Source organism: Salmo trutta, chromosome 33 (assembly GCF_901001165.1).
Source record: "Salmo trutta chromosome 33, fSalTru1.1, whole genome shotgun sequence".
Classification (NCBI taxonomy): Eukaryota; Metazoa; Chordata; class Actinopteri; order Salmoniformes; family Salmonidae; genus Salmo; species Salmo trutta.
Window position 1 is genome coordinate 38,559,775 of NC_042989.1, and position 24,687 is coordinate 38,584,461.

The 24,687-nt window shown below is 45.2% G+C and overlaps 1 protein-coding gene across 1 annotated transcript in view; it reads right to left on the bottom strand.

The window, feature by feature from the left end:
* Positions 1-18,052: 18,052 nt before the first annotated feature.
* LOC115172965 (protein EFR3 homolog B) overlaps positions 18,053-24,687 on the bottom strand; it is a gene marked incomplete in the record, with an annotated part of 49,740 nt that continues 43,105 nt past the window's right edge. Inside the window, 3 exon segments of the mRNA XM_029730886.1 lie at positions 18,053-19,355; positions 20,511-20,617; positions 20,963-21,011. Of these exon segments, the coding sequence (XP_029586746.1) occupies positions 19,206-19,355; positions 20,511-20,617; positions 20,963-21,011 (306 nt within the window).

Consider the following 24,687-nt stretch of genomic DNA (forward strand, 5'->3'; position numbering starts at 1 on the left):
ATGCCGTTGTCACTGAGTGATGATTACATTATTTATTGGAATGTAATATTTTTGTAAATTATAAATTAAATATTCCAATCAGGGGATGGAACTGAAATCATTTTCCAATCGTTCTGTTACGAACATAACCCATTATTCTTTTTGTTCCATTCCAGTGTTTCCGACAAGAAAATAAAAAGTTCTGAACTGGTTCCAACCAAAAACAAGTACTATAGTTCCTTTTCGTACATTTTTTTTTTTTACACATGAAATCAACAGAGTTTTACAAAATAGCTCAGAAATTTACTCTGCCCATTAGCACGGATAGAGAAGCTTGCTATGGAACGCGTTCGATTTGGCAGATAACTGCAGGTGTGAGATGTGACTGAAATTTCACGGTTGGGGAAAGAGTGAGAGAGAGAGAGAGAGAGAGAGAGAGAGAGAGGGTGGACATGGAGGACATGGAGGGGGCTTGGCTCTGAACATCATGACATGACGTGAACTGGAATGTGTTTAAGCTATTACTAACATTAAAACGTATTATATACTAAACATTAGGAATATCTTTGGAACGAAACATACCGTTATGAAGGGAGCATTGGGCCAGTGTCATGACTGTCCTGATCAGGTCAGGGTACAGGAGACCACCACCCTACAGATTATCTCCCAAACCCCCAACAGAGGAGGAGAGATCTAGGGGTCTGAAGATGTGGGGGTTTTATGACCCTCACGCCCATAATAAAACTTAGGCCACAGAGAAATTCCTTTGTCCTAACAATGGAGAACTGGCCTCAGAACATTAAACATGCAATAAAGGGACTTTGGAACAATGGTTTCCGGCAGCCACAATGGTGGTCATGACGAAAAGTGGAATATTAAAATGTATGTAACTTTTGTATTTGTTTTTAAAGGTTAAGAGATGACGTTATTATGAAAACATTGTACCTTTAAGAGTTTTCCCCGTATGTGCCTGATGTTTATACATTTGTACGTTGTGTAGAAAATATCCAAATCAAACAGAATGTTTTGGTAAAGATGAAATGGGAAGTTAGTGTCTAAAATTGGATATTTTCTAGAGCCAAAGCCTTGCCCCCTTTACTTGGTCCGCCCAGAGAATTGCCCTAAAGGCGGTTACACCCACTTCTGACCCGAGGGTATAAGACAGGAGAGTGAAGAATTAACATAGGAGACTATTGACCCCAAGCTGCAGCTAAGGTCTAACAAAGTCGACGAACCCCAAAACGAAACACAAGGTTGAAGACAAAGAAATATTTTTCTACACGAGCTACGGACGAGTAGCTGTGTCTAAGCGGGTGAATTCAAGCCGAACCACCCAGCCTCCACTCTCCATTGAATCGTGGTATCGACCCCGTTCGGGCCGAAGCTGTGAGCTCTGAGCTACAGAGCGGTCTGTCCTCAGAAGACCCCTTTCAGATCAAGGGTGAGGGATCAGACCATTTAGCCAAGAAGGACACTGACATCGTGAGGACAACCAGAGAGTTGCGCCGGAGAAGTGCGTCATTTAGAAGCCTAAACGACCCACGCGGAGCTTCCCACCTGAGACCTCCAACACGTAATTACATCATTATATTCTGACCCATAAGAGCGGCAGTTCGGGGCAAGGCTAGTTAAATAAGCATGGCTGACAAATGAACCCAAATGTATATTTCTCTCGTGTACTTCCTTTGTTTCTCTCTCTTTAAAATCCCCATTTTGGGTAACAAGCGCCATAGTGTGTTGGCCCGTTATACTAAGTCCTAATCAATAGCTAGACTGTGTTTTGTGTATGTGTATTTTTATCATCATTTTAGCTTGCTAGTAAATAAATAATCAACTAAGATTGGTGTGGTAAATTCAGTGGTAAAGCCCGGGTCCGTGCAGATTCCCGGATTGTACGACGTTCAGATTATGAGACTGTAGAGGAAATTGATTAATTTAGCGACTGTTGTAATCGATATTCTGATATCCTTTGAGTTAATTTGGGAAATAGAAACTCAATCAAAGCAATGTTCCCATGGTGCCCCAGGTTAATGAGTTAATAATTGCTTGATTCATTGCTTAATTCATTTAATCACGCAATTATAAACCGTTAATCATTCGATGAGCAGCAGTCGTCACATTAACTAATACAACGTCACGACATATGGCGCCCCCTGTGAGGAGTCTAAGATAGGACTAGGCCGCACTGTTGTGTTATTCCATATCAATTGTGTAGCAATATATATACATTCCATTAATAGCTATAGGCAGGACTAGTGCGGGAGAGAAGTGTGTGTGTCGTTCCATTTCACCCAGATACTGGTCGGGAGAGAACGACCCCTGTTGTATATCTGACCAAAGCCAGTGTGAAGGGGGGTCTACTGAATGCTAACAGCTAGGGCATATGTACCAGCCGATGCAGGCATTCTGAGAAATAATACTAGTTGGGCCTAACGTAGTGTTATTTCTGTCGATCGCTTTCAGGAGTGATCTGACTCGGTCATAAGTAATTCCTAGAGCAGAGGACATATGAGCCAGCCATTACGGACAATAGAGTAGATATATTCGTTTGACCGAAGCGAGGTTATTATCTCTCTACCTCTCGCGTTTGGTAACGGGGAGAGGTTAAGGGTTGAACGTGAGACGTCACCAAGTAAACCCGTTCCCTTGTTGGAGGGAACATCCCTTGTGCGGCGAGGGGGAAACCCCGCGCAAGGAAAGCTAAGCATTGTGCCAGATGCTGAGCTAACAAAGGGGAGCAGCCATTTTTGTTTTCCTCTTTGTTCATAGTGAATTCCCGCGTTAGACGGGAATCCTGTGTGATCTCAGCTTGGGCTATCCGTAACCTCTGGCGAAGAAACGCCAGTCATTTTTCGTGAAATAAGTCAGGTTACGCTGTACGATATCTAACCAGTCTCAACTGATTGGATATCATTGTCTCGTTCAATTTAATATACATTAAATTGCTACACTACCTGTGCAGGTTGGTTAGGGGAATAATACACACACGAATGTGCCATAACCAATGAGACATTGTTAAACTGTTCCACGTTAACTTAGATATAGCAATTACTTCAGGTTAATTAAAGCTAATTCCTTTAGCCTATACGGGGTTGACTAATCATTCAAATTGATTAATAGATTAAAGCCATTTACCAGCTTAATGGTGTTTAGGTAGACTTTTTAACAGTATTGTAAAATTCTATTTTCACTGGTACCCTGTTGATTTTAGCTTGTGTTAACAGTGACCTCCGGTGGTGAAGAATCACCAGTAATTATTTTTAAATAATTCAGGTTATGCTGTACGATATCTGACCAGTCTCAACTGATTGGATATCATTGTCTCGTTCAATTTAATATACATTAAATTGCTACACTACCGTCCAGGTTGGTTATTGGAATAATACGCAAACTAATGTGTACTAACCAATGAGACATAGTTAAACTTTTCAACGTTAACTTAGAGATAGCAACTCTTTCAGGTGAATTAAAATTAAAATTCCCAAATAGCCGATACAGGTTAGATTTATCATTAAAATCGATTTAATCAATTAAACCTGTTTTGGCAAGTTCAGTAATAACCAACTCACATTACTGACCCAGTCTTGATGATTCATTGACGTTTACAAACTGAGTTAAATCGTGTTTGCAGCCTCCAACTAAAAACCCCAAACATTACGTAAATTGAAATAACTGACAATCATAATAATGAGCAATCCATCAGATGGGTTTCCACCCATTTCCCCTCTAATCAGTGGACCTTCACCCACGGAAAGATTGATCGCGGACCTCAGCAACGATGCAAATCCTAACTATGCCGAGGGGCTTAAAATGTTAGATTTCAATGCCATAAGCGAGAAAAATGCAGACATTGCGACAGACGCTCTTCAAAATAGACCATCAGGCGGAGGCCTTGTGAAGGTTCTCTCCAGTTTAGCCCTCAACTATGCCCACCAGCAGAGATGGACAGTGCACCAGTACCTCAGTGCCCAGCAGAGGCACGAGCAGGAAGCTGGGGAGTTCAAGGTACAGGTGGAGAGAACCAGGGAGCTGGCATCGAAAGCCGAAAAAGATAAGCTACTGCTAGCTGAGGAACTGTGTGTGAGAACAGATAAATTGGAAGATCTGTCTAACACTTATAACAAAGAACGCGAACAAACTCTTGACCAAGTCCGTATTCTAAAAGAACAACTCGGTTTAGCCAAAACTAAATACGATGAAGTCCACGCGAAACTAGATGAATCGGACGAGCTAGCTAGAAAACGGGGCGAGCAAATTGATGCCCTACAAACGGTTGTGAATGAAACCACTCAAAGCAATAATGCTCTATTCCAAAAGCTGCAGACCAAAGACGATCAGTTAATGAACACAATGACCAAGTTGGAGGACAAAACGGCAGAACTCATTGAAGTCGCTGATTTAATGAAGGATGAGAAAGACCAGGTGAGAAAGTTGGAAAATGTGACCTCTAAACAAAAGGAGGACATCGCATCACTGGATCTCTCACTCCACACTCGCGACCTCTTCCTGCAAACCATGACAGATAAGTATGAGGCCGAGCGAAAAAAGGGCGACACCTACGTGTCGAAAATAAACACCCTCAACTCCCAGGTGGACTCTGCGATGCAGCATAACACCACCCTTAGGTATCATCTGGAGGAACTCCAGAACAGTCACGCGCTATCGCGGGACAACCAGACCAAGCAACCTAGCTCACATCCGGAGCTAAGAGAACGAGGGAATGTAGATGACAGGAGATTTCAGCCTCTTTCTCTTGGCCATTCGGCCCACAGTGAATTGGGGCCTCCTCGCCAACACAACCACAGCTTGACTTTTCCTCTTGGCCTCTCGGCCCACAATTCTCCACTGGAGAGTGCAGATGCTCCCCGCGCACTTGGCGGGGATCGCCTTGACAAAATCGCCAAAAACTTCCGCCTCTTCGACCCCGTTCCGGGAAAGCCAAACGACACTGAGACATTCTTAGCAGACATAGAGGACGCCTTGGATGGCTACCCAAACGCTACGAATGCAGACAGGCTCTATCTTTTGAAGCGAACGTCCAACAGACACGTGACAAGGTTCATCCGTCTACAAGAGCAACACGTGCAAAACGACTATGCTAAACTTGCCACGGTTTTGAAAATAGAATTCAGTGGTTCTGCGACTCGCAAACACGATAGTTCGTTGGCTAACAATATCAGACAAGCTCGAAATGAACACCCACAAGCCTACTATCACCGGCTTCGTTCAGCTTACTTTGGCATGCTCACTGAAACAGGAATGGAAGACCTATTACCGTTCGAACAACTTTTTCTGTCAAACATGTCTCCCAACTTCATTAACTACTTGGGCCCTACTGCCCACGTCGGGTTGCCAATCTCGACGCTCCGAGAGCTGGCAAGCACCGCTTTTGAAGCATCAAAAGCAAGCCGGGCTAAGAGCCCGGACACCTCGACTTTTGAGCTTAGGCGGGAACCATCACTCGAATTAGAAGGGGCTGCATCTGGGACATATGCTGTAAAAGAGGACGATCAAAGGGGGTGGCTACCAAGTAACCACCACCCCGACAACCACCACCGTAACTATAGCTACGATGAACGTCCCCAATCTAACAGGTCCCGTAGAGATCAATCTAGCCGACATGCCCCTCCGCCTAACTCTCACAAAGGGTCAGGACACAAGGGTAACAAGCGTAACAAGGGCAACAAAGTGTTCAACAATGATTTAAACACTAACCGAAATGATATAGAAGCTCTGATAAAAGATGTACTGCATCGTAAGAAATTTGAGAAAGAGGACAAGGATAAATCCTCATGACTAGGCGTAAAATCGTTGGAAACCGAGTCCGCCGAAATTCATGCAATTCAAGAGGACGCAAACATTTCCATTACCCCCGCCCCCACTCAAATCCCTCTCCAGGTACCGCCCGTTCTAGACACAAGCCCGCAGGTTTTGTCTACAGACTTGGACACGGAGGTGGAGATGCACGAGATAAGCAGCTTTGCAACAGATGATTCCTCTACCATTCCGATAGAGGACCCACTGGGTCACGTAGGTAACTTATCTGTCTTGGAAATCGACGCAGATTACAAACCGCTCCGTTCTCCCAACCCACTCCATTTTGTTGGGGATATGACGAGAAAAACCAACTCGAACAGGCCATACCTTAGAACAGTCCTGGAGGACTGTGTGACCTGTCACGCTCTGATAGATTCGGGTTCAACAATTTCCCTTATATCCGAAACCTTGCTGGATGAACTAAAAAGGGCAGTGGACCCAACAAAACGTTGGTTGAAAACGGAACATTGCGATACGAATCTTCGAGGTTTCACTCAAGCTACCTCGCCCCTAACCAAACGTCTCCTACTTAAACTCAACTTCGAAAGCGTGTCACTGATACACCCCGTGTATGTGACTAGCATCGAAATCGAACGAATGCTGATTGGGAGTGATTTAATTGACCGTTTGGTACCACTAATGGATTGGAAAACCAATCAAATCTGGTCACAAATACCTATGCCAACTCCGTTGACTTCGCCGCATTCTTCCAAGGCTACCTGCCATACATTGTGCAACGACGTGGGTCAGACGTCAGCATCTGACGCAAACCCTGTGAACTTGGCCATGAGCCCGCCATTTGTGGCAAAGGACAATGTGAGTTCGACTCGGAACTTAACCGAACATGTGGTTTTCTTGTGCGGCTTGGGTGATTCACCAGCCGACACTTACCGCCCTCCTCTGATAGGGGGCGTGTGCCTAAACGGCACTATGGCTGAGGATACCAGGCTGGCCACCTGGTCAGAAAAATCCGCAATCAGTTTGGAAATGCTGAACGAAATTTCGAAAACGGCTAACTGCCATCCCCTTGTGCCGAAAACGTTTAGATTTCCACTGGGAACGACTCCCCAGACAACACTCACCGCAATAGGGGTGTGTGCGCTATCGATCCGCATTGGAACCAAGGAATTATCCCACTACCTACTGGTTGTCGCGGACCTCCCACATACAGTCTATGTGGGAGCGGACATTTTGGTAAGATTGGGTATTAAACTTGATACCATACACCAAGTTCTTTGGTCTTTGGCGCAGCCAAACCAACATGCCTTGTCTTTCGACCCGGTGCGAATGGCTTCCGGGCAGACTATTCCTGAAGCTTGCAAGACGATAACTGAGTCCGCCATGTTGATACCGGCAAGAACCACAGAGGTTTCTGTAAGACTGAACCTGGCGCCCGGATACCGGATGGAAGGCACCACTGCGTTCTTCCAACCCTCCCCAAAACTATTCGACTTGGGGCTAACTATCAATGGCAACCCACTGTTGGAACTAACCGCTAGATCCACTTACCTCCTGGTACAAAATCTGACTCAAGCGGATATTTCCATTCCTCGGCACACTCAGCTAGGAACATTGATCGATTACGCCTTCCATGATTTTGAACTAGTTGTTCCTGTGATTGGGCCTCTTCCGTCCTCCCTAGACCTAGATGGCGAGGGAGGTACGCTGTTTACTTGTCAGTCAAAAGCAATAGCACTAACTCCTGTATTGCCACTGGACGACACATCGGCATTCCGGCTGGATGTCGATCCTGACAGCAACCTGTTAATATACTCCATCGTCACGGAGGATGATATTGCGTCTCCTCCTGCATGCGAAGTACACTCTTGTGAGGAAACAACCGATGACTCTTCCAAAGGTGACATGCCGTCGCCACCCGATGAAGACCTGTACAATGTCGCCGAACCATATCCTGGTTTCCATGCACAGGTAATACAACTACTGTCGGAGGCTGATGCTCTTGTCAATGACACTGAACGCCATCAGTTGAGAGAATTGTTTAACAAACACAGTGAGATCTGGTCGACAGACTCGCTGGATTGCGGGGTTACGGGTATCCATGTGGTGCGTATTCCTACGCCACCCGGAGCCACTCCTACGTTCGTTAGACAATACAAAATCCCGCTCGCAGCATACGCAGCAGTACAAGAGATTATCGATTCCTTATTAGCTAAACGGATAATCAGGGAATGTAACAGTACGTACAGCGCTCCCGTGTGGCCCGTTCTGAAACCAACGGGTAAATGGCGTCTTACCATTGACTATAGACAACTCAACGAACTGGTTCCGTTGTCTCGTTGGCCAATGACACAGCTCAACCAAGAGTTGCCAAAGGTGGCAAACGCCAAGTACTTCTCCACAGTCGACGTGGCAAATGGTTTCTGGACCATGACAGTCGACCCGCGTGACCAACACAAGTTGGCTTTCTCTTTCTCGAACAAGCTCTTCACGTTCAATCGTTGCCCATTCGGGTATGCGAACTCCCCCTCAGAGTTCAACATCTTCCTGCACAAGGCGATGCCAGACGCAGCCTCTAGGGGGACGATAATTTACGTGGACGACGTTCTCATGAGAAGTGAGACTTGGTCACATCACCTCAATGAAATGGACCACGTTCTCACCCAACTCGGGACTGCAGGGGCTAAGTTGGCCATCATGAAAGGACAATGGTGCAGGACCAAGGTAAACTACGTTGGGCTTCTGGTGGGTGCCGAGGGCATCCTGCCACAGTCTAACCGAATCCAAGCAGTCCGCAACATCAAAACACCTACAAACCTTCACGAGGTGCGCAGCTTCTTGGGAGTATGTAATTACTCCCGTCAATTCATCGAAAACTACGCCGACTTGTCAAAACCGTTGACTCACCTTCTTCAGAAAGACACCCCATTCGTTTGGGATGTCACTCACAACGAAGCGGTGGCTTCCTTGAAAAACCTGCTTTGCGAGGCACCCTGCCTGGTATACCCCAACAAAGACAAGACATTCTTTTTGGAAGTCGGTTTCTCAGAGCACTGCCTTAGCGCTGGGTTGTACCAAAAATACGACCAAGACAAACGTGTGGTTGCTTACGCGAGCAAAACACTCAACCCCGCCGAACACAAATACTCAGACTGCGAAAAAGCGCTGCTGTCGACAGTCTGGGCGATCAAACACTTCACCAGTTATGTCGGCGGACAAAAGGTGATCATAGAAACATGTCACCAGCCTGTGACTTTTCTGAAAAGCCAACGAATCCGTGAGGGTGCTGTACACAACAGCAGGATAGCGGCTTGGCTCATGACGCTGCAGAGCCATGATGTAGTAATCAACTACGCAAAAGCAAAGAAGCTGCCTTTGGGCAGTGCTTTGGCGGTGTGTCAACACTGTGGTGACGATGAAACCGACTCCGGACCACCCCCGCGTGACATCGCTCCGCCATTGCCTTCGAACCATCACTATTTCGAAGAGAACGTGTGTCTCGACATGCCGATGGCATTTGTAGATGGCTGTTCTTACCGCCATCTAGACCACTTGCAAGCTGGGGTGGGATTGGTATGGCACAACGACATTCCGTGCAAACCACTTCAATTTCAGCTTGGCAACAAGACCAGCCAGTTTGCAGAAGTGGCTGGCGTGCTGATCACCCTGCAAACAGCGGTGAAACACGAATTGGCAGAACTGGCGATCTGCACCGACTCTAACTACGCGAGACTCACCTTCTTATGCCACTTGCCGTTTTGGAAACAAAAGCACATGACTACTTCAAGTGGTAAAGAGGTGAAAAACAAAGAGCTCATTCTAGCTTGTGATGATCTCATCACCAAACACGACATACAGGTGTATTGGAAGAAAGTCAAGGGACACTCCAAATCACCTGGTCGTGACAAACTTGGCAACGACCATGCTGACAGCATGGCGAAATCTGGTGCAATTCACGGCACCCCTTGGGTGTTTGCTGCTCGAGACGAAAAACCCACTGAGGGAGCTATGGTGTCTGCGGTAACGCGTAGCCATGTAGCACCACGGAAAACGTCGTCGCACAAACATAATGTGTTGCTAACGCATTCATTCATGAATGGCAACCTGGTAGCGATGCAACACCAAGATGAGTCCCTCACCACTTTGATGGCATTCCTGTCGGATCCTGTCAACCACCCAGTGTCCGAACTGGCTTTGGCAGGTTCACACGACTTGCGTTCGCTGTACGCAACTAAACAGCACCTCACACTTGTAGATGACCTATTGGTGTATGTTTCAGAAACCGACACCGCTCGAAGGTGGGTGGTTCCTGAAACACAGAGGGGGAAAATGATAGCTCATGCCCACGACGAGCCATGTGGAGGCCATAGGGGGGTCAAGGCTACATGTGAAACATTGCGACAGGTGGCCCACTGGCCTCACATGGAACAAGACGTGGCACGATACGTGAGGGGGTGTCTAGTTTGCTGCCAGTTTCAACCCACCAAGCCACTTCACAGAGCACCCCTGCAACGCAAGGGTGTGTCTTACCCCTGGAGCTCGATCCAGATCGACTGGGTCGGCCCAGTTGCCAGGTCGGCCAGAGGCAACAAGTACCTCCTCACAGTGACTTGCGCATTCACAAAGTGGGTGGAGTGCCTGCCGGCGACCAATGACACAGCGGAAACCACTGCCGTTCTTTTGCTAAACCACGTTTTCAGTCGTTTCGGCCTGCCAGGAGAAACCGTGGACAGCGACAGAGGAACCCACTTTTCGGCAGCTGTAATGACCGAACTGTGGAAGCTCCTGGGAGTCAAAGCTAAACTCCACATCGCGTACCACCCTAGGAGCTCGGGGGGGGGGGGGGTAGAAAGGAGCAACCAATCAATTGTCAGAATCTTGAGGAAATATGTGACAGCCAACCACAAAGATTGGGACCTCAAACTCCCATTGGTACTGATGGCAATCAGAGCCACACGCAACAGGTCTACGGGAATGACACCCTTTGAGATGATGACGGGCCGGCAAATGACCCTTCCACTGCATCTCCTGTACCAACCGGGAGATGTCGCCGCAGCCACCGCCTACACGGCTCATCAATACGTGACCGACTTGCGGAACCATCTCCAGACTACCTTTGCGTACGCTCAAGGACAATTGGAAAGAAGTGCAGAAGGTGACAAGACCTATTACGACAAAAAAGCCTCACACCAGGTGTTCGAGGTCGGAGATAAGGTGTGGTACTACATATACACCAAACCCGCGGGCGTCGCAACAAAGTTCCTGCCCCACTGGACGGGGCCGCACGAGATTGTGGTGAAGCTATCACCTGTAGCTTACCAGATCAAAATCAGCAAAGGTCGACAAAACGCCACATTAAAGTGGGTCCACCGGAACCAAATCAAGTTGTACACTCCCCCCATGGGAATAGAAGGGGTGCTAGCCAGCACCGAATAGATAAAAACCCTAGCAAAAAACCAGAGGTACTAAGAAAATTCTTAAGTACCCTCAGCTGATCCCTTCCAGGAGACCAGTACGTTGCACCTAATATCTTTTATTCTCTTCCCAGCTACCAGATATACATCTGTTGTCATTAGTGATATCGTCCTGCGCTGTACTGATTAAAAATAAGAAAAACAGAAAAATAGTTGTCAAAACAATTTTGTTTACGAATACAAACAACTGAAATAATCCAACAATCTCTGATTATGCGTTTCTGTAGGATGGAGTTCCTTTGGATGATCCTGACACTCTGCGCCCTGGTCAAAACCAACCCAGCAGACGTAATCACGAACGGACCCCCTACGGGAATCGTTCTCCGCGACGATCCAGGACTCCTCATAACTAACTGCAGAGTACACACGCAGAGGGTATATGTCCGCCTAGATGCAGAGAATGTGTACCGCCAACACATTCCACCTGCGGCGCATTTGAGTTGGGCCGGGGCTGACTGGACCAGCCAGGCAATTAAGCACGCCCAGCTAGACACTGCCCATAAGTTGGCCCAACTCCAAAAGTTCACAGTAACCCAGTCAGAACTAGCTGAGCCCAGGCGAGAAAAACGATTCGTTGGGGCGCTACTATCGATAGGGGCAGCCGTAGGGTCACTATTTGCCCTAGGTACCACTGCCGTCAACGCAGTCAGTCTAGCCACAGTCAAGAGGAATGTTAGGGAGATTACTGAAGAGATGCCACTTATCCAGCAGCAGATGAAGGCACCTTAGGTTGCAACATGTGGGAAAGTCTCTCCAGGAAACTATTCTGGTGGTCAACACACACGCTACTCTCCTGAACAAAACTATCCTGTCTGTAGGAAAGCTAGCAGAGGTCATGAACCATGACTATGCCCATGTCCAATTGGTTCAATTGTTACTGGAGGATTTTCTCAGTGAAGTTAGCTCTTCTATGGACCACTTGGCCATGAATAGAATCCCCTCATATCTAGTGCCCCTCTCAATGGTGCACGACATATTGACCTCAGCTACTTCAACCACACTAAGGCCGTTACAATCACATTTGGCCTATAGTCTGGGGTCGGCCATCCCAATACACGTTGATGTTGATCGTAATGAAGTGGGTTTTCTACTGACGCTGCCGGTTGTTGAACTGGAGAATATCTATAGATTGAAAACGGTTCTCAATGTAGGATTTTGGCGCGACAGTACCCACGTAAAGATTGCCACGCCCCCAGTTGTAGCTTACCAGGAAAACAACCCAGATTTCTATCTCACCCCTAACCTGCTAATGTGTACTCTAACCAAAGATGTCCACTACCTTTGTCCTAGCAAACCATTTGTCAGGGATAACACTGAGCGTCTGTGTGGTATTAAAGCTATCACCAGCGAAGAACGCTGTAGAGCCAAACTAACAGCCAGGGATGGGGCCACCACCACACAAGTGGAGGTGGTAGGGAACCGATGGTTGGTCAACACACCGTTCGCGTCCGCCACTATGACTTATGAACGCCATGACTCCATCACCCAATTGAACCTCCCCAACCAGACTGTTTTTGTTACGGTACCAGAGGGGGCGATTATTCACGTAGACGACCTCGCTCTATACCACCTTCCCGACGACCGGATAGACACAGAGATTGAAATGCCGGACGCTTTTGCTAAACGTTCCCTTGAGTTACCACAAGCTATTCAATACCAAATCCAGTACGAGGGACCCATGACTGTTGATCTTAGCGTACTGGATGAGGCACTGTTAGTCGACCCGACTGACTACAGACCAAAAGATTGGTCTGTCGCCCGCTCTTGGACGGTGCCGGACAGTATCCTGACTGTTACCATGATCCTTGGTCTCATTTCCCTTGGCGTGTGCACCTACTACGTACACAGGCGCACACGTGCAATGGAAGACCTAATGAGGTCTTATACTAGGATCACCCGTGGGACGGAAGCGATCCCGATTTTTGGAAAGTTGGCAATGGATCCGGAAACCCTCTTACAGGGCCCAGTCCCAGCCTCCTCTCCCGAACTCGCTAGGTCAGCCCAGTAATGTCCCTAATGTAAGCTTTGGCCTCCAGGGGCCAAGTTTTCCAAGTGCCTTAACTACCCACCTGCAAGTAGGATCACCCTAGACATGACATTAGAGACAATGCCATGATTTATTTATTTATTTTATTTATTTCACCTTTATTTAACCAGGTAGGCAAGTTGAGAACAAGTTCTCATTTACAATTGCGACCTGGCCAAGATAAAGCAAAGCAGTTCGACAACATACAAAAAACACAGAGTTACACATGGAGTAAAACAACATACAATCAATGATGCAGTAGAAAAAACTATATACAATGTGAGCAAATGATGTGAGATAATGGAGGTAAAGGCAAAAAAATGCCATGGTGGCAAAGTAAATAAAGTATGGCAAGAAAAAACACTGGAATGGTAGATTTGTAGTTTGAAGAAAGTTAAAAGTTAAAATATAAATAATATGGTGCAAAGGAGCAAAATAAATTAAATAAATAAATACAGTAGGGGAAAAGGTAGTAGTTTGGGCTCAATTAAAGATGGGCTATGTACAGGTGCAGAGATCTGTGAGCTGCTCTGACAGCTGGTGCTTAAAGCTAGTGAGGGAGATAAGTGTTTCCAATTTTAGAGATTTTTGTAGTTCGTTCCAATCATTGGCAGCTGAGAACTGGAAGGAGAGACGACCAAAGGAGGAGTTGGCTTTAGGGGTGACCAGAGAGATATACCTGCTGGAGCGCGTGCTACAGGTGGGTGCTGCTATGGTGACCAGTGAGCGGAGATAAGGGGGGACTTTACCTAGCAGGGTCTTGTAGATGACCTGGAGCCAATGTGTTTGGCGACGATGATGAAGTGAAGGCCAGCCAACGAGAGCATACAGGTCGCAGTGGTGGGTTGTATATGGGGCTTTGGTGACAAAACGGATGGCACTGTGATAGACTGCATCCAGCTTGTTGAGTAGGGTATTGGAGGCTATTTTGTAAATGACATCGCCGAAGTCGAGGATTGGTAGGATGGTCAGTTTTACGAGGGTATGATAGAGCTATTTAGCCAAGACCTTGGACATATATAGAACATAGTCCATATTAGATGATTAAGGTGTGGTAGACATATTTTGTATACTTTTATGTTTTTATTCCAATTTTTCGTTTCATTACCTTTGACACTTAGGAAGCCTTAGAGCCAAGACGCCGCTCGTTTGGGGAGGAAATGTAATGATGTATTGCCTGAGTGTTGTGCGTTATTAACGTCTGCCAAGTTACTGCCTAGGTCCACTAACTGGGATAACCGGACGACGGGCCGGAACACAGAGCCACTGCCAGACCTCCTTGATCCATTCTGGTGGTGATCCACAGCTTGCGGAAAGCCTACCAGGGGGAACCACCAAAGGGGGGGGGGCTGCTCTGATGATCCACAGACCAGGACATCCGATGGTAATTCTTATGGTGGGTTGCAACATGCAGAATCATTCCAAGTTGAACCTACCAGAGGGGGACTGTCATGACTGTCCTGATCAGGTCAGGGTACAGGAGACCACCACCCTACAGATTATCTCCCAAACCCCCAACAGAGGAGGAGAGATCTAGGGGTCTGAAGATGTGGGGGTTTTATGACCCTCACGCCCATAATAAAACTTAGGCCACAGAGAAATTCCTTTGTCCTAACAATGGAGAACTGGCCTCAGAACATTAAACATGCAATAAAGGGACTTTGGAACAATGGTTTCCGTCAGCCACAATGGTGGTCATGACGAAAAGTGGAATATTAAAATGTATGTAACTTTTGTATTTGTTTTTAAAGGTTAAGAGATGACGTTATTATGAAAACATTGTACCTTTAAGAGTTTTCCCCGTATGTGCCTGATGTTTATACATTTGTACGTTGTTTAGAAAATATCCAAATCAAACAGAATGTTTTGGTAAAGATGAAATGTGAAGTTAGTGTCTAAAATTGGATATTTTCTAGAGCCAAAGCCTTGCCCCCTTTACTTGGTCCGCCCAGAGAATTGCCCTAAAGGCGGTTACACCCACTTCTGACCCGAGGGTATAAGACAGGAGAATGAAGAATTAACATAGGAGACTATTGACCCCAAGCTGCAGCTAAGGTCTAACAAAGTCGACGAACCCCAAAACGAAACACAAGGTTGAAGACAAAGAAATATTTTTCTACACGAGCTACGGACGAGTAGCTGTGTCTAAGCGGGTGAATTCAAGCCGAACCACCCAGCCTCCACTCTCCATTGAATCGTGGTATCGACCCCGTTCGGGCCGAAGCTGTGAGCTCTGAGCTACAGAGCTGTCTGTCCTCAGAAGACCCCTTTCAGATCAAGGGTGAGGGATCAGACCATTTAGCCAAGAAGGACACTGACATCGTGAGGACAACCAGAGAGTTGCGCCGGAGAAGTGCGTCATTTAGAAGCCTAAACGACCCACGCGGAGCTTCCCACCTGAGACCTCCAACACGTAATTACATCATTATATTCTGACCCATAAGAGCGGCAGTTCGGGGCAAGGCTAGTTAAATAAGCATGGCTGACAAATGAACCCAAATGTATATTTCTCTCGTGTACTTCCTTTGTTTCTCTCTCTTTAAAATCCCCATTTTGGGTAACAAGCGCCATAGTGTGTTGGCCCGTTATACTAAGTCCTAATCAATAGCTAGACTGTGTTTTGTGTATGTGTATTTTTATCATCATTTTAGCTTGCTAGTAAATAAATAATCAACTAAGATTGGTGTGGTAAATTCAGTGGTAAAGCCCGGGTCCGTGCAGATTCCCGGATTGTACGACGTTCAGATTATGAGACTGTAGAGGAAATTGATTAATTTAGCGACTGTTGTAATCGATATTCTGATATCCTTTGAGTTAATTTGGGAAATAGAAACTCAATCAAAACAATGTTCCCATGGTGCCCCAGGCTAATGAGTTAATAATTGCTTGATTCATTGCTTAATTCATTTAATCACGCAATTATAAACCGTTAATCATTCGATGAGCAGCAGTCGTCACATTAACTAATACAACGTCACGACACCAGTAACCGAAACGTCGCTGGTTCGAATCCCAGAGACGACTACGTAAAACAAATCAGTGGATGTGCTCTTGAGCAAGGCATTTAACACTAATTGCTCTGGATAGGAGAGTCTACTAAATGGCAACAACACAAAATATCAATAATAGTGAATTGTTTTTTTTAAAGATTTGACAAAAATGCTGTTGTTTTTTCAGTTCTGTTCCCTGAACTGGTTCCAACCCGATTCCCTGTTTTTACTGCAAGCAACCACAGTCTAGCAGTTTTCATTTACTGACACAATGCCCTGAATCTCACCATGTAAACACAGTACAAACACACGCACGCACACACGCACACACACACACACACACACGCACGCACGCACGCACGCACGCACGCACGCACGCACGCACGCACGCACGCACGCACCACACACACACACACACACACACACACACACACACACACACACACACACACACACACACACACACACACACGCAAACACATCTGTTAAAATTCTATATTTTAATTGTATATTCATTATTCTATGTACAGCTGTGACAGAGAGAAACAATTAGACAGCACAGAGTCAGGGAAGAGTAAGACAACACATACGCACACGCACGCACGCACGCACGCACACACACACACACACACACACGCACACACACACGCACACACACACAAAGACCATACTTTAACAGACAGGTGTACACACCAATGCTGACATGCGACTGGTAGGGACATACAGAGGTCCAATAACAGAATAAGTTTCAATGCATTATCATGATAATACCAAGGAACAAACGCATTGAATCACAAACCATCACCAATATTCATCAACCAGAACAAATCAATCCTTTTGTTATGATTTGTCATGAAAATTGTGACTAGATTGGTTTCAGTATAACAACAACAACAGATGAACTGGAAGAGACACTTTGCCTTTCACACACACCACACACACACACACACACACACACACACACACACACACACACACACACTGAGAACAAAACATCAGAGCGTCAGTGTCAGATCTCAAACAAGACGTCACAGCATCACTCTGCATGTCTTGTTTGACAGGATTCTGTTTTCAGAGTTTGATTAAATATTGACATTCAGAATATTACTGGAAACAGAGATTACACTGACACAGTGAGTAGAGTAGAGTAGAGTAGAGTAGAGTAGAGTAGACTAGAGTAGAAGAGAATATAGTAGAATAGAGTAGAGTAGAGTAGAGTAGAGTAGAGTAGAGTAGAGTAGAGTAGAATAGAGTAGAATAGAGTAGAGTAGAGTAGAGTAGAGTAGAGTAGAGTAGAGTAGAGCAGAGCAGAGTAGAGTAGAGTAGAGTAGAGTAGAACAGAGTAGAGTAGAGTAGAGTAGAGTAGAGTAGAGTAGAGTAGAGTAGAGTAGAATAGAGTAGAGTAGAGTAGAGTAGAGTAGAGTAGAACAGAGTAGAGTAGAGTAGAATAGAGTAGAGTAGAGTAGAGTAGAGTAGAGTAGAGTAGAGTAGAACAGAGTAGAGTAGAGTAGAGTAGAACAGAGTAGAGTAGAGTAGAGTAGAGTAGAGTAGAGTAGAACAGAGTAGAGTAGAGTAGAACAGAGTAGAGTAGAGTAGAGTAGAGTATAATAGAGTAGAATAGAGTAGAATAGAGTAGAGTAGAATATAATAGAGTAGATTAGAGTAGAATATAGTAGAGTAGAGTAGAGTAGAGTAGAGTAGAATAGAGTAGAGCAGAGTAGAACAGAGTAGAGTAGAGTAGAGTAGAGTAGAGTAGAGTAGAGTAGAGTAGAGTAGAGTAGAGTACACCAGAGCAGAGTAGATTCGGGTAGAGTAAACCAGAGCAGAATTGAATTGAATAGAGTAGAGTATAATATAATAGAGTAGATTAGATACGGACACTGTTGTTTGATTGATATTAGTACACAGTGGTAGTTCAGGGGGGTATGATGTCACAAAGCAGAATCAAAGAATCAGCCGGGAACAACTTTCTGTGGTTCATACAGAAGACTGACTTAAAAGTGAAATTGTATAAATTTAAACAATATATATTCTTAGTAACTTAAGTTATCTGGCTGACGGTGTGGTCCTGCTTGGTGGTACACTCCTCAGTACATGGATGAATCACAGTGTCAAACACCCAATAACATTCACTTTAGTCACTGGTTCACATTCAGTAGTAACACACGTGAATGTACAACATATGTACGCACACACATACACATACAGACTTTCTGTATACTCTTATGATGTCACATTATTGCTGAACTATATGGCGTTATTGCTGTATACAAACACACAACAACATTGATATACATGCAATGATGGTTGGGGTATTCCATTGGTATTTCAATGGAGGGGATTCTGCATATTGTCCCTAATAGAGAGACAGCAGGGATTCAACAGATTGTCCCCTCTAGAGAGAGACAGCAGGGATTCTGCATATTGTCCCCAATAGAGAGAGACAGCAGGGATTCAACAGATTGTCCCCAATAGAGAGAGACAGCAGGGATTCCACAGATTGTCCCCTCTAGAGAGAGACAGCAGGGATTCAACAGATTGTCCCCTCTAGAGAGAGACAGCAGGGATTCAACAGATTGTCCCCTCTAGAGAGAGACAGCAGGGATTCCGCAGATTGTCCCCTCTAGAGAGAGACAGCAGGGATTCCACAGATTGTCCCCTCTAGAGAGGGACAGCAGGGATTCCACAGATTGTCCCCTCTAGAGAGAGACAGCAAGGATTCCACAGATTGTCCCCTCTAGAGAGAGACAGCAGGGATTCTGTAGATTGTCCCCAATAGAAAGAGACAACAGTGGGGAACATACCAGGACAGACCAGGATACAGACCGGTGTGTGTGTGTGTGTCTCTAGTAGACACAGAGGTTAGGGTGTGTGTGTGTGTGTGTGTGTGTGTGTGTGTGTGTGTGTGTGTGTGTGTGTGTGTGTGTGTGTGTGTGTGTGTGTGTGTGTGTGTATATATCTCTAGTAGACACAGAGGTCAGGGAACTTCATCTCGTAGACAGGAACAGAGCGGGTGGGGGTCTGGCCTTGGGAGGCGGAGCCAGAGGGACTGGGAGGCGGCCTGATTGTCAGCTCAAAGATCTGGTCCAGTTTACTCTGTAGCAGGGAGGACTGGAATACACACACACACACACACACACACACACACACACACACACACAGTTATTGTTTTGTTCATGGGGGTACTTTCAGCATTCAGATAGAGATATGAATTAGAGGTTAGAGGTCAATCAAATATAACAGGTGTAGATCTCACCGTGAAACACTTACCACAATAAGTTTCAAAAAAGTAAGAAACGTGAAAAATAAACTCAAGGAAAAATAGTAACACCATAAAATAACAATAACGAGGCTACAAACAAGTGGTACCGGTACCGAGTCAATGGCTGTACAAAGTTTCTGGATATTGGCAGGAACTGGAACACGCTGTCGTACATGTCAATCCAGAGCATCCCAAACATGTTCACTGGGTAACATGTCTGGTGAGTATGCAGGCCACGGAAGAACAGGGACATTTTCAGCTTCCGGGAATTGTGTACAGATCTTTGCGTCATGGGGCTATGCATTATCATGCTGAAACATGAGGTGATGGCAGCAGATGAATGGTACGACAATGGGCCTCAGGATCTAATCACAGTATCTCTGTGAATTCTAATTGCCATTGATAAAATGCAATTGATTTCGTTGTTTGTAGCTTTATGCCTGCCCCATACCATAACCCCACCGACACCATGGGGTTATGGTATGGACGTTGACATCAGCAAACTGCTCGCCCACACAACGCCAGACACGCTGTCTGTGGTTGTGAGGCCAGCTGGACGTACTGTAAAATTCTCTAAAATGACGTTGGATTCAGTTTATGGTAGAGAAATTAGTCTTTAACATTAAATTCTCCGGGCAAACAGCTCCGCTGTACATTCCTGCGGTCAGCATGCCAATCGCACGCTTCCTCAAACGTGTGACATCTGTGGCATTGACTTCAGTTTTCCTGCATTAAAATCCCCAGCTACTAGAAGCACTGCCTCTGGATCAGCATTTTATTGTTTGCCTATGGCCTTATACAGCTGGTCGAGTCCTGTCTTAGTGGCAGCGTCAGTTAGTGGTGGTAAATAGACGGCTACGAATAATATAGATGAAATTATGGCGGAAACATGTACAAAAAAAAGTTAAAAGCAGCTAAAAAAATAACAAACACAAAATAGACTGGTCAGGAGCCCGGAAAACGGAGCCATTCTAATTCATTCAAGGTCAGGGGTCAAGACTCACCTTGGCCCCACAGTGGGCGGCGATCTCCTCGAAGGGGGCGGTCTGAAACCTCTCTACCACCAGTCTCCTCTTCTCCCTCTCCTGCTCTTCACCATTCACACTATCCACTGAGAGAGAGAGAGAGAGAGAGAGAGAGAGAGAGAGAGAGAGAGAGAGAGAGAGAGAGAGAGAGAGAGGGCAGGGGGTTATTGTCTTTCAAAATATCTGAAAAGAATCATAGGTTTTGAAAGACAAGTTGTTTTGAAAGACAATATGTTTCGAGAGACAGAAATTAAAATGTGCTTTTATCCAAAGCAATAAGACATGTAGTATTGTTGGTGGTTGGTGTCTGTCTGTCGTCTGTCTGTCTGTCTGTCTGTCTGTCTGTCTGTCTGTCTGTCTGTCTGTCTGTCTGTCTGTCTGTCTGTCTGTCTGTCTGTCTGTCTGTGTGTGTGTGTATGCGTCAATCTTACCAATGGCATTCTTCAGAGTCTCAAAGGTGATCTGCTCTGCTGGAGACTTCTGTGAACAACAAGGATAGTAATGAGGGAGTTAGGCCGGGATTCAACCCTTGAACAACAAGGATAGTAATGAGAGAGTTAGGCCGGGATTCAATCCTTGAACAACAAGGATAGTAATGAGAGAGTTAGGCCGGGATTCAATCCTCGAACAACAAGGATAGTAATGAGGGAGTTAGGCCGGGATTCAATCCTCGAACAACAAGGATAGTAATGAGGGAGTTAGGCCGGGATTCAATCCTTGAACAACAAGGATAGTAATGAGGGAGTTAGGCCGGGATTCAATCCTTGAACAACAAGGATAGTAATGAGAGAGTTAGGCCGGGATTCAATCCTCGAACAACAAGGATAGTAATGAGGGAGTTAGGCCGGGATTCAATCCTTGAACAACAAGGATAGTAATGAGAGAGTTAGGCCGGGATTCAATCCTCGAACAACAAGGATAGTAATGAGAGAGTTAGGCCGGGATTCAATCCTCGAACAACAAGGATAGTAATGAGGGAGTTAGGCCGGGATTCAAACCTTGAACAACAAGGATAGTAATGAGGGAGTTAGGCCGGGATTCAATCCGTGAACAACAAGGATAGTAATGAGGGAGTTCGGCCGGGATTCAATCCGTGAACAACAAGGATAGTAATGAGGGAGTTAGGCCGAGATTCAATCCGTCGACAACAAGGATAGTAATGAGGGAGTTCGGCCGGGATTCAATCCTCGAACAACAAGGATAGTAATGAGAGAGTTAGGCCGGGATTCAATCCTCGAACAACAAGGATAGTAATGAGAGAGTTAGGCCGGGATTCAATCCGTGAACAACAACGATAGTAATGAGGGAGTTCGGCCGGGATTCAATCCTCGAACAACAAGGATAGTAATGAGGGAGTTAGGCCGGGATTCAAACCTTGAACAACAAGGATAGTAATGAGGGAGTTAGGCCGGGATTCAATCCGTGAACAACAAGGATAGTAATGAGGGAGTTAGGCCGGGATTCAAACCTTGAACAACAAGGATAGTAATGAGGGAGTTAGGCCGGGATTCAATCCGTGAACAACAAGGATAGTAATGAGGGAGTTCGGCCGGGATTCAATCCGTGAACAACAAGGATAGTAATGAGGGAGTTAGGCCGAGATTCAATCCGTCGACAACAAGGATAGTAATGAGGGAGTTCGGCCGGGATTCAATCCGTGAACAACAAGGATAGTAATGAGGGAGTTCGGCCGGGATTCAACCCGTGAACAACAAGGATAGTAATGAGGGAGTTCGGCCGGGATTCAATCCGTGAACAACAAGGATAGTAATGAGGGAGTTAGGCCGGGATTCAATCCGTGAACAACAAGGATAGTAATGAGGGAGTTCGGCCGGGATTCAAGCCGTGAACAACAAGGATAGTAATGAGGGAGTTCGGCCGGGATTCAATCCGTGCTAGCCCACAAACCCATAGCTTTTCATTGTTCATGTTTAGATGGTGTCGGAGATGTAGATGTGTTAGAGCTGTCAAATCAAGTTCCAACACTGGAATGTGTGATATAATCTACACCATGCGATTAGGCTGATATAAATCACTATTATTTAGTTTAATTATTAATAAACATTTGAGTTGTCATAGACTCAGGTATTACAATACTAGAATGGACATGAACCTTGTTATGACGATATAAAAAGGTCAGACATTTCGTTAAGGGAGTTGATCAACCATGGTCAGCCAGTGCTGCGATAAGATATTGTGTACAATTATGAATTTGAAGACTTCATATACACTCTATGTTTGTTACCTGGCTAGCCGGTCAATTTTAGAAGAATGGTTCCATAACTGTTTTTCTAAATAACTGTGAATATGCCAACATTCCATTGAAACAATGCATTCAATCCACAGCCGTACACTGGCTGACATCGGTAGATGATAGGACAAGGAAGATATTGTATAATAACACTCACGGCTATCAGCCAATCAGCATTCAGGGTTCGAACCACCCAGTTTAAAATGCATAATAACACTCATGGTTTTCCAAGAATTGAGACATTTACAGTCTGTTTACATCTATGTTGTATAAAACCTGTGTAAACTACAGTACATGACAATATTTTAGGTTGACAATAATTATATTTTATTTTTCTGATGTATCACATGCCTTACTTTTTTCTCTCTCCAGTTTAAGTACAATCATTAAATCATTAATTCCAATTAGACTGGTATGGATTTCTCCCTGACAAAGATGGCTGCCATTTTCACCCCATTCTGGAACTTTGAGGGTTTATGACATAGCAGCACTAGTAATTTATTTCTAAACGTTTAACGCGGATGGAATGTAAGGATGGCTGTGGGCTCTTGATCCTCTGCCTGAGAACACCTTGTTAGTTACTTTTGATGTTGAGTCGTTATACACAAATATTCCGCATGAGGGCGGTATTGAAGCCATGGAACATTTTCTTCTGCAACGTGACCCTAATGAGCTACCTTCCAGTGCCTGCATTGTAACGTTGGCTGAAATAGTACTCACACACAACTACTTCATGTTTCTAAATTATTTCTTTATTCAGACGAAGGGTACTGCTATGGGATCTCCCATGGCTCCTAACTATGCTAATTTGTATGTGGGTTACATGGAGAAACAATCCATTTTTAACCCTCTCAAAAATGTTTTCTTGCCTAACATCATTATTTGGAAACGGTATATTGACGATATTTTTGTTCTATGGAGGGGTGATGCAGAACTGCTCCAGTCGTTTTATGCTTTTCTTAACTCCTGTTCTGAACATTTGAGATTTACTATGCAATCTGATACACGTCAAATCAGTTTTCTTGATCTTCTGATCTTGTGTGAAGATAATGTTTTATACACTGATCTTTACAGGAAACCTACTGATCGTAACAGTTTGTTGAGGGCTGACAGTTGTCACCCACTTCCCTTGAAAAATAGTTTGCCCTACAGCCAATTCTGTCGAATCAAAAGAATTTGCATTAAACAATCAGATTTCGACAGAAATATGGCTGAGACTCAGGATAAGTTCAAGGAGAGGGGGTACAACAATGATCAGATTAATATTGCCATTGAGAAAATTCAAAACAAAACGAGACATGACCTTTTTCAAGGTCAGTCTCGCAAAAAGACGCATTCATGCGTTCTTACTACCCGCTATTCAAAGTGCTCTGAACAAATTAAAGGAATCGTTCACAAACATTGGCACATTCTGAAATATGATGATAGTCTTGGTAATGTGTTTTCTGATCTTCCCCTGGTCGTATTCTCGCGGGGCAGAAATCTCAGAGACCAATTGGTACACTCTGATTTACCACCCCAAGATATTCCTGAACAACGCCTATTTGCGCCCATACTGGATGGAAATTACAAGTGTAATGGCTGTGCTCAATGCAATGGCACTTACAAATGTAGATCCTTCAAACACCCCCAAACAGGGAAATCTATCCCAATTAAAGGTGTTATTACGTGTTCCACTAAGGCAGTTATTTACCTTATAACTTGTCCCTGTGGTAAAAATTATGTGGGTAAAACAAAGCGTGAATTAAAAGTACGTATCTCAGAGCACCGTAGCACCATTAGGTGCAAAAACCTGACTTACCCAGTTGCGGCCCACTTTTTGGAGGCAGGCCATTCGATTTTGTCTCTGCGTTATATTGGCATCGAACATGTCACCCTCCCGAGGAGAGGGGGTGACCTTGATAA